At 50.9% G+C, this 11380-nt stretch overlaps 2 protein-coding genes across 2 annotated transcripts; one reads left to right on the top strand and one right to left on the bottom strand.

Annotated features, from left to right (window-relative positions):
- Window positions 1-3905: 3905 nt before the first annotated feature.
- On the bottom strand, window positions 3906-5531 carry PtA15_15A428 (uncharacterized protein; the record flags this gene model as incomplete). The annotated part of the gene is made up of 5 exons (XM_053163632.1): window positions 3906-3980; window positions 4058-4301; window positions 4381-4512; window positions 4590-5175; window positions 5240-5531. 5 exons carry the CDS (start codon window positions 5529-5531, stop codon window positions 3906-3908), a joined length of 1329 nt encoding a protein of 442 aa, XP_053027588.1.
- Window positions 5532-6233: 702 nt separating this feature from the next.
- PtA15_15A427 (uncharacterized protein) lies at window positions 6234-9761 on the top strand (the record flags this gene model as incomplete). The annotated part of the gene is made up of 7 exons (XM_053163631.1): window positions 6234-6854; window positions 7252-7348; window positions 7494-7823; window positions 7977-8338; window positions 8437-9250; window positions 9402-9475; window positions 9750-9761. The coding sequence occupies 7 exons, from the start codon at window positions 6234-6236 to the stop codon at window positions 9759-9761; spliced, it is 2310 nt and encodes a 769-aa protein (XP_053027587.1).
- Window positions 9762-11380: the final 1619 nt, after the last annotated feature.

Raw genomic sequence — 11380 nt, 5'->3', positions numbered from 1 at the left:
GGCGGTTCGTGTTGAGCCTTGAGAAAGTTCTAAAAGGCTGGTATCCTCGAGTCGCACCACGCCCTCGCCACTGGTCATTACACCAGTAATATGTGTCATAGGAAAAAAAAATAGAGTTCAAACCCAGGCAAATGAAGGGCGTTGCTTGACGTTATAATGTAGGAAACTCAAATGGAAAAAAAAAAAAACCTGTTCATAAGCGATTTCGGACAAAACTGACCGAGGTCGTCTGCTCAACTTTACACTGCCTTGTGAGTCGCCATCTTCATGCTCACGCAGACGCAGCGCAGATCAGAGTCGAGGAGATAATAACGGCGGGAGCATGGAAAACGCGGAACAGAGCATGGCCAGGCGAACACCACCGACGGGCATCATGATCAACTCAACACGCCGCGCCCAATCAAGGCCTCCTAATGGCCTCCAAGTTCAGTGGATGTGAAGACAAAATGAGTTTAGCAAAAGTCAAACTGAATCAAACGCTAACTCTATTCCGTCTTTCAATTGATTATGTATTTACGTATTACAGGCCCTGTTGATATCGAGGATCCACAAATAACCGGCCGTTTACATAAACAACGTGTGGTTTAAAAAGAGAAAAAAATGTTTAACACATCTGATACAGAAAGCTTAAATGTTTAATTTGATGTGTACTGTGAAAGCTGCACAAATGTTTGGGTGCTTTCGACGCGCCTTTAAATTTGCGTGACTCCCAACCACTTCACAGATCAGAATTCTTCCAGTTCAACTCATGTCACATCTCCTTTCAAAAGCATCCAAGCTTCAAGAGACTTTGTTCAATTCGAGAAAAGACTAAAGATGGCATCATTGTGCGCGCCATTAGTATGAAACCATAACCATGCAATGCCAGTAGGCGATCATGGTCTCCTATGCGATGTATCTATCCAGATTCCAGAGTGTTATGTATCTTTGACTGATGTTTTTCTCTCTCTCTATTTATTCTCACAATTTCCGATAGGTTTGTACGGAAGCGCGTACAATTAAACTGGATGTTTATGGACGTGAGTTTATCCGCGATGGTCGTACATGGTTTTTTAGGGCCTGACTTCCATGTAACTCCTGAAGAGCTCGCAATTTGGGATCGAATGTTGAGCATGGATGTATACTCTCGGCCTAACCCTACTCTAGCTTGGTCACCCGATTCGGTGTTTATACTTATCTCAGTTGAATTGCGTTTTTTTAAGGATTCAAACTCAACATGACGGGGGTTGTATAATGACGAGCGAGACGTTCAATAAGAAAAGAAATCCTGGGATGAACATTTGACGCCGCTTGAAACTTGCTCCTATTCATTCAAGAGGCCTCAGAAGCAATCTGCATTCGTTGAAAACTTGAGGATTGAAATTTCAACTGCGCTGTAGCGCTTGGATGCCAGGCCACAATATGTGTAGGATGAGGTGCGAGAATTCCCTGGGTGAATTCATTGGTCAACTAGGGGAATCTCATGAATCAATCCCTGAAGAAGAAGAGAGCCTATCCACCTTGCCCGGCACGACAGGCGGAGCCTAACAAACCAGCCCGGAGAACAGGGACCGATCAATCTCACGCCGGATGATCACCGAGAATTCTGTCGTGTACAATTGTGCCCACCAAGTTAAACATGTGCAGAAACCGCTGTACATACCACCGTCTTTCTGGTCTTCCCCAATGTTCTTTTTTCGTTGTAAAGCGTACATCTTATCTCAAAGGTTGTTCAAAAAAAGAGACTTCCCAAGTTTCTTCCTTGTGTACATTATTACATATGTAAATTGACCTTAGATCTATCACATGAAAAAGAAATCTGTATCAGACTCCAAAGCTGCCAATCTCGATATGATTCTGTATGGTGGAAGGAGCGCTATCGAAACCCTGTGCACAAGGCCAAATTCAAGACGTCAAGAGAAAAGAGGGGCTCGGAGGGTCACAAGCGCAATGGTCTTGTCCACGGGTGTTTTGCCGAGTTTGATGGCTGAATATAATAGTGAGTGCCAATCTCTTGGACGCATCAATCATCGCGATGAGAAAGGGGAGCTGCTCGAGGCGCCGAGAATGTTGAAGTCCCTCGAGCCACTAAAAAAACCAAAGCCCGCAAGCAACACATGATTTGTTGGAGTGAATTGTGGGAGTCGGACATCGGCCGACAAACTCACGCGGCGCTGAAGCTGTTGATGTTTGTCCGTCTGTTCAGCCGGTGCTGCGGGTGATGATCTCGAGACCAAGACGGGAAGACCTTTTGGCACGGGACCATAAAGCGCTGATCGCACTTACATTTAACACGTGGAAAAGGAGGAACACAAACAAATCTTTAATCCTTTGGAACTATCCACACATGGCACGGGTAAGAAATGGCCAGACTGCGACACTTTCTTCTAGCGCAGAATTTGGCTCCACGTAAGGCATTCACGCGCTGTTTCTCTTTTGATGCCCCATGGATGCATTTAACGCCTTGTTGTCCAACCAGGTCCATCCTCTGCTCTAGTCTACGGTCTGCAGCAGGATATTGCTGCTCGCCGGATCAACCAAAGCTCAGTTAAGGCTATCTTGGAGTCCCTCTGACTCTCTCATGTTTACATTATCCATATTTGTTCGACACGTGTTGGCATTTTTTGTGTTCTTGCTCCATCTCCACTTTTTCTTTGGCCTTACGTGCTTAAGCAACTGCATTAGATAAAGAATGGATGTGCCTGGGCGCTCACGCGTGGAAAACCCATTCCTGCCGCCACCGGCCGCTGTTACATCACGGGTGTCCTTCACAGCCCTTTCAGTGACTTCTAAGCGAGATTATGTACGTGAAGCCGATCGGTCACACTGTCTAATGCAGTGTGCACCAGAGAGCAATCAACTTGCGCGAAAAATGACATCGGAAATCACAGGCACCCTGCCGGTCGTACATACAGCGGAAGCTTCCTCCAAGAAGTCATTGGCAAGAGTGCGCGGATTGATGTTAGGGTTAGAGGCCCAAGAATGCTTTGGATGATGATGGCCAATGGCCAAACCAAAGCCACGCCAGATTACGGTCCCATCAAGACAATCTGGTCCTAAACTCCGTTAATGCGCTTACATGATTGGACCAAATGTGCAAGATCCACACTTGAGAATCGCGTGGGATGCGCAAGTTTTTCGAGCAATCTTCTCTTTTGTGGTCGACAGGTATTTTGTACATAAATATTCTGATTTACATCACCTGATCAACAGCTCAGTGTTTGTCTGCTCACGCTCCTTATCACTTATTTAAATATGAACCAATTGTGGCAAAAGGTACAAAGACCCGAGTCAGCTGATTGTGAGCATGGTAGGCATGCACATGATGCAAGGCTTATCGATTAGAAGCCAAGGGTCTTGAATATTTAAGCGACTCTCAAGATATCAAGAAGCGCCTCCCAAAAGATGGACAACGTTGGGCCGCCATCGGTCGTGGAGGCCGGACTTCGAGTCGAGAGTTTTTCTTGGAGTGTTGCGGAGCCGGGGGGATCGGGGGGCTTGAGAATCAACACATGAGTTACGGAGGACGGATAAACAAGATGAGGCCTGCCATGTCCGAAACTCTCATGCGAGAATTCTTTATCAGGAAAAATGTGTGCTTTACAAGACTCGGACTGAGCACAGGATACAATTACAGCGGTGATTCAGAAACAAACTTGGGTGAAAAAAGGAAAGATCAGGGAGATAGAGATGAAAGAAAACACAAGGTGTACGATGAGAAAACTAGACGTGTACTCAAGCTTGAACGATCATAATTATTCTTAACAAGTTGCGTAGAGAAGTACATAACTGGGATGCGATACAATCTACGGTCAAAAAAGGTGGAAATGGCACATGGGGAAGCTCTTGGTTCCATGGCCCCATGCGATAGTAAAAAATCATTTTGCGGTGGTTGATTGGGAGTACCGGAACACCGGGCCCGGTATTCAGCCGAGTCGCTTTTGAATGAACTTGGCCAGAGTCTGTCGTTGAATGTTAGACGACCCCTCGTAGATCGCACCCTTTCACGAGGCAAAGTTTAAAAAAAAAAAGTTAGCGATGCAAATCGATGGGCCAGACAAGAGAGGAAAAGACCGACAATCTTCGAGTCTCGCCAATACTTTTCGATTCCGGTTTCTCGAGTAAACCCGACGCCTCCACACCACTCGATAGCACTCCCACTAGCGTTCTGAGCCACTTGGGACGAAAACAGCTTGGCCATCGCAGCCATTTCTGTGAACGGCTTGCCCTCTTCTTTCAATCGGGCTGCATTGTAGGTCAACATCCTCGCGGCTTCGATTTCGGTATGCACATCGGCAAACTGGAATTGCATTCCTTGGAACCTATAGGAAATACACAGAAAAGGTAAGCCAAGCTCTCTCATGCAAGTATCTCCGAATGACATGCTCTGCAGATCCTTACTCTCCAACCGGTTTTCCGAACTGCTTGCGCTGGTAGGTGTATTTGACAGCCTTGTCAAACGCGCCTTGAGCTAAGCCGACCATCTGAGCCGCAATTCCGATTCTCCCCTCATTCAAGATTTCGATGGCATATCTGGAGGGATGAAAACCGGAGCAATCAGAAAAGAAAAGAAAAAAAATGGAGATGTGTTGGATGATTTCCAGTCTTACTTGTATCCCAGACCCTCTTGACCAATCAGATTTTCCTTTGGCACTTTGACATTGTCGAAATTCAAAGTACACGTCGAGGAGGCTTTGATCCCTAGTTTTTCTTCCTTCTTAGCGATCTCGACACCCATGCTTTTCTCCAAGAGGAAACAGCTGATTCCCTTGTAACCTTTGCTCGGATCGAGGTTTGCAAAGACGACAAAGATTTCGGCTTCCTTACTGTTGGTGATCCACATCTTGCTGCCATTGATGATGTAATCGCCGTTGGAGTCTTTCGTCGCACGAGTAGCCAGTGCAAACGCATCTGATCCGCTCCCAGGCTCGCTGAGACAGAAACAGGCCACGTTGGAGGTCGAGAGGCCGGGCATATATTTGTCCAGGAGCGCCTTGGAGCCGTAGTTTCTGATGGTCGTGTTGGCGATCGTGTTGTGGACGTCACAGATCAAGGAGACGGACGGGTCTACTTTGGCGAGTTCTTCGATCACCAGGATCGCTGAAGTAAACGAAGCACCCGAGCCACCGTGTTCCTGGGAGGTCTCGATTCCCATGAAGCCGTTGTCGAATAAGCCTTTGATGATCTCCGGATCCACTATAAGACCACCGTTCGGATTCAGTTTGGCCGTCGGCTTGAGATATCTCTTTCATCACTCAACTTGTTTCCTTTTCATCCATCTCTCTCACCTTTGGGGCCACCACTTCTTCGGCAAACCTTTGGGCGAGATCTTTGAGCATCGACTCATCCTCCGTGAACGTATACAGCGAAGTCGGATGAGGGTCTCCATCCTGGGATCGAGCGATAGGGTGGGTTGAGAAGACACGTTGGGCGGTTGATGATGCGGGATGGTGAGAGGAAAGCACGCGGGCGGCCGAGCGGTGATGATGGTGGGTAGATCGGAGGAGTTGCTGGGTCCGGAGGAGGACTTGGCGGGAAGGGTTGGTGAGCATGGGGATGGCTGGCGATGCGGATGAGGGACTGGCGATGGGATGAGAAATGCTGGGAGAGATCTTAGTCGTCTCTGTTAGCCCGAAACAGGCTCCAGGATGACGTCATAGAGTCGATCCGCAAATCGGACCGGTCTGGATAGTGGTCAGAATATCCGTGACCCAGTCGGATGTCTGCGGGGTGGGGCGGGCCGCGGAAGGGCGCCGGGCGCGTGTGCGCACAGCTGGCTTGCCCTAAGTCCCATACTTTCAACGGTATGGTATCCTCGACGTCGTTCCCCACTTGTGTATTCTCAATGAAATGTGTGGAATGATGAGCTCATCAAGGATGATGATGGGGCAACTCAAAAAGCTTTAAGTCTTGAGCTCATTTTTGATTTATTTTTTCCCCTTGGGCCCTGTGGTGCTGGCCAGACTCTGGATTTGATGAGATGAAGAGCCAATCACAGAGAGTTGTTTATGCAGGACTGGAGGCGTGTGATTTTCACCAAAGCGCAGTAAAATAGTTTCTGGAAAGTAGTGTGTGTGGGAGATGGGTTGTTTTGTGATCACAGGGGAGCTGGCTGGGGGACTACTACATAGGGTGTCAGTTGGGGAATGTTTTGGAATGTTCTGGAATGCTGGTGGGCCGTGCGCAGGCCCATTAATGTGAGCACTCTTTGTTTGGGTTTTTTTTTTTTTTTTTTTTTTTGTCCTGATCCGGCGATGAGCAGCCTGAGCAGGTCTTCCCACGCCCCTCCACCCGCTGGCTCTCCCAGCCCCACCCCAGCCAGCATGCGGCCCTGCCCAGCCTCGCCCAGCTCCTCAGCCGAGCTCTCCCTCCAGCTCGCCTGGCCCGCCTCCATCCCCACCAGCCCCGCAGACAGCAGCACCCAAGAGAAACAGCCACACCCCCAGCCCCACATGGCCAGCCCCGAACCAGCCATCCAGCAGCAGCAGACCACCCAGCAGAAATGGAAGAACGACCGCGCCGACATACGCTTCGCCCTCGACCAGCTCTCGACCAGCCCCGAGAAAGCCACAGAGCGCCTCGGCACGATCCTCAAGTCCTACCAGGCCAAGCACCAGCCAAGCGACACCCCGCCAGTCCCCCTAGACGGCAGACTCGAGGTGCTGCTCGCGGCCAAGTACACCGGCACCTCGGCCCCCTTCTTCAAGGCCTGGCTGGACAAGGAGACCGGGTGCATGGGCGCCGTCGATGGCTGGCTCCAAGACGCCCTTGCCGCCCTCATCCCCCCCGAGCAGCCCCAGAACCACCAAAGACCCACCTCGGCCCGCCGCAAAACAACTTCCAAACACCGCGCCATCCTCCTTTCCATCCTCCAAGTACGTCCCTCAACACACCCTACACACATACACACTCTCTCTCTTCCAAACCTTACACACACCGCCTCATCCCGCGTCCCAGCGCGCACACGTCCAATTGATCGTCCGACTCTTATCTCCAGACCGTGTTGAATGAGCCAACTCCACCCTTTTCTTCCGAGCCCGACGAGGTCAGAAACAAAACTACCACGCGGCTCGGAAGGGGTCCGAAGACCAGTGAACCTTCACCCATGCACTCGTATTCAATATATACACACATGTCAACATGCCTCACCTCACCAGAGAGGGGGGCATGCATAAAACCAGCAAGAGAAAGACTTACATCAACCATCCACCCCATGATTGGAGAAGACCAGTGAAGCAGCGGCGCGGCTCATGTTTTTCTTTTTTTTCATAGTTGCTCCATAGACTTCCGTTAGGGTTAGAGGACTTGAAGGGGACCGGCTTCGGAAGCGCCGTCCGCCGGATCAACAAGGCGAAGACCTTACCCGAGAGTTGAGTGACGTGACGGACCCAGCCAGGCGCTCTCTCTCTCTCTCTCTCTCTCTTTTGACAGTCCCAACAGGGGAAAAGGCAACTGACGCTCTGTTGTCACAATCTGTATTTATTTGAATTTGGTTGAATTCTGTCATTGGATAGATATCAGCAAGTTATCAGCAGTATTAAATTTCCGATGGACCGAGCTAGTGTCGAAAGCCCGCGCAGAGAGAGCCAGCCGGGCTGTTCCCGATCAGCCCAGCCGTACCACGCCCGTTACCACTACGACGCCGACGAGCAGCGCGGGCTCGACCCCGGCCCTGCCAGCTGTGAATCCCAAGCCGTCCACTTCTGCGTCCGCCTCCACCGCCCAGGCTTGCGCGGCTACTACCTCTAAAGTTCCGCTCTCTAGCATCAATATCAATCGTCCTCCTGCCGTCGAATCCAGGAAACGTCAGCTTCAAGAAGGACCCTCGAAACCGGACAATTCTTGTGAGATTTTTTTCATGTTATTTTTTTTCTGTACATATCGTGTTTTCTTGGAGATACAACCGGGAGAGAGAAGAAAAATGCAAGAATGAATGCAGAAAGGCAAGCCGAGAAAGGTCACGCTTATCAGATCCACCATACGTGGTATTACTTCAGATGACGCGAAGAAGCAGAAGCTGGTTCTTCCGAGCCAGTCAACGACAACGAACGGCCCCAAGGGCGTGAGCGGGGCATCCGGCCGACCGCGAGAAACGCCGCCACTTGCGTATGCGAAGAGATGGTACGCGCCTCCGTCGGCGCCCGCGCCCACGCCCGCGCCCACGCCCGCGCCCACTCTGGACCCGTTCGTGGAAGCCTTGGGACATCTCCACAGCAAAGCCCCGCCCAGCCCGCCCCCTCAGCCGAAAAAATTTAACCCAAACAGGCCGCCGAAACGTGTCCGGTTCAAGCCCGACGAGGAGCTCTGTCAGGTCAAAGTCGTCGAGCGCGTGGTGTATGAGGCCGACGAATATTATGAGGTGCGCTTTCTCTTCCGTCTTCCCCGCTCAGACGTCTGTGGCCGCTGGTTTTTTTCTTTTTCTTTTTTTCTGAACGATTGCCTCCCGCCTTGGTCCAGTTCCCGCCGCCGTGGACGGACGATGCGCGGATGCTGGTGGCTGACGAAGGCCGCTATCTGCACCAAGTTGCGAGAGAGATCGAGGAAGAGATGGAGTGGCGGGAGCCCGAGGAGGTGGTGCTACCGAGCGAGACGCTGCGCAACCTGGGCACGTCGGTGCTTGTCTCTGCGGAGGCTTTAGTCCAGGCGGTGCGCGAGGAGACCAGTGCGGAAGTGAGCTTCGGGGACGGGAGCGAGACGGGCCCGGAGACGGCCGCGGAGCCCCCGCCCGACCCGTCTCCCCTCGCCGACGCGCCGGCGCCGAGACAGATCAAGCTCGGCGCCGCGCTCGGCGCCGACCCCGAAGTGCTCAACGCCATCGCCTTCTTCCAGGCGTACAACTCCGCCGACGAAGGCCCGCTGGCAACCGATGCCGACGTCTCTGACATCCTCACCCAGCTCTCCGACCCCCTGCCCCCTCCCCTCTTCAATCCACCTGCGAGCTGTCCGAGCCCGGCCTTCGGCCCAGACCCTGCGCACTTTTATGTCGACCCTGCCCTCCACCAACCTGGGCAGACCACCCCGGCCTTCTATCACCAATACAACGAGACGCCTGCCATCCACAATGGCTTCTCGTCCACCCATCACTACGACGAGCCCAACCCTTCCCGCGCTTCTCTCAGGGACGACACTCTCCGGGACCTCCCGCCCCACTTCATCCGCGCCCAAAACCTCCCCAACCATCCCCCTGCCCCGCCGGCCCTTCCCACCTCTCCGCCCGCCTCTCGCCTAGCCAAATCCAAACACAAACGCAAACGCCCCAAGCCCAGGAACCGTTGAGCCCCTTCTCACTACCTCCCCCACCCTTTCTGCACCCTTGCTCATCCTGGCTTTGTCCTGTGCCTTTTCCCTCTGCTGGTCTTGCTTGGTTGGCTGGTGTACATGGGGGGTGTGTTTTCTGTGTGTGTGTGGATGGATGGACACAGCTGATTGGCCGTCCACCCAATCGATCCCGTGCCGGAACGGCGCCCATTGCTCGTTCGGCCAGAACTGTAGATTCGTGAGTCTCCCTCCCTGCTTCCCCCACCCCTCCTTCCCTCTCCCTGCCATCACTTGTTTTCTTGTTTTTCTTGGCTGGCTTGCTCCTTGCCCCTCCTTTTTTCCTCCAGAAAGAGAGGAGGGTGCAGGGCAGAAGAAAAATGGTTTAGATACTCTGGTACCTGGGGTTTTGTGACTGAGGTGAATGGCTAGATTGATCCCCAATTCTTTGTTTATTTTTTGGGGTATGTGTGTGTGTGTGTGTGTGCTTGCATGATGGGTTACATGTCCAACAGAGACATGATTGAGAGCAGAACAGCTGCCTAACTTATTTTATTTATTGGTTTTGGTAAGTCTTGAGTATTCTCTTGGGTGTGTTGACTTTTCATGGAGTCTGTATGATGTCTACTGATGAGTGTGTCACAAGAAAAAAATGGAAATGTAACTGATTTGTGTTTTGTATTTTGCTGGGATTTGGTGCCATCCTCTTCAAGACCCAGAACCCAGTTACCCCCATAGAAAGCTCTCAACATTTATTGGCAAAAAGGTATGAATGCATGAACAATTTTCTTCTTTGACTGACAGACAATCATGAGATCTGGCACGTTTCCACCAAGAGGACAGAAATCTTCCAATCTGCAACCACCACCAACAGCTGTAATTTAACAACAATCTCCAAATGAATTATCAACATATGTTAGAATACTCATAGCTTACCACTTAGATTTAATATGGTACACCCACAGCTTTGTTTTGTGCAGTTTCTGTTCTCTCATGATCCCCCCTGCCCCTTTTGTCCCCCTGTCTTTGTCTCTTGTTTCCCACCTCCTATTTATTTTTTTGTCATTATCACCATTTCATTTATCCACTAGCCTGGTTCCTGCTAGAGTTTCAGCCCTATCTTTATCATACTTGGCAGCACAGTTGGGTGCCTCTTTCACACTTGTCAGATCCATGTGAAACCACCAGTTGCAATGATTGAATATTTGGAGCATCTCCACCACAGTCCCTATGCAGCCAAATAGGGACTGTGGGTCCCAAAACCACAGCCACCACAGTCCCTATGTGGGGCCCTAAAAAAGGGACAATGGTCAAAAGTCCCTATGGAGTTGTATATATACAACCCAATAGGGACCCACCGTATTGAACTATTGCGTGTGAAACCTTCTGTCCTCAATAGGTTCCACACATTCTTGCGCACACCAAAGCCCCAATTGGTTGACTGTCACCAGTGAAGACAGCCCGCGCAGTGGAGAACAACAATCTATGTATCTTTTTTTGGGTCCCTATTTCAGCCAAATAGGGACCACAATGGAGATGCTTGTAGTGTTCAGATGTGAAAAAAATAGTCTGGAAGTTGCCACTGTGATAGGGAATAGGCTGGCAGACCCAGGGCAAGTATCACCTGCACCTGTTGGACGGTGCCGGGTGCCTGTTTTTTTTTTGTTTTTGACAAACCGGTGTGGTACCCTGATAGCCGCCCAGGTACTGCTGCAGCTCAGCCGGATGGGTCAAAATTCCTTCCCCAATTCTGGTGCTAGACTGCCAGATTGTTATGGTCAAGACTATGGGAGAGGAAGATGAGATCTGAGGGTTCTGGATCCAAGATGGTAAATGGCAGGATGAGGAAGCAGTCCGGATCTCCAGGCTCTCAAACCTTGAGAGTGTTGTCTCAAATGTATATGGGAGCTTGCGCTGCGGAGCCCACACTACGGCTCATAACACATATCTAGCCCCCAGGCAACAAGTCTGGAAGGAATCAACCAACCTCATCACCTGGAAGGGATCCCTTTGTGACAACAAGGTTGTATAGCCTTTTTTTTCCCAAAGGAATCCCTTCCAGGAAACTAGGCCAAATTACCAATGGTAGACCACCAGCCCCCTTCTGGATGGTGCCAGGTGCTTGTTTTTTCAAAAAATGTGGTGT

Source organism: Puccinia triticina, chromosome 15A (assembly GCF_026914185.1).
Source record: "Puccinia triticina chromosome 15A, complete sequence".
Lineage (NCBI taxonomy): Eukaryota > Fungi > Basidiomycota > Pucciniomycetes > Pucciniales > Pucciniaceae > Puccinia > Puccinia triticina.
This window is presented reverse-complemented; position numbering and strand designations above follow the sequence as displayed.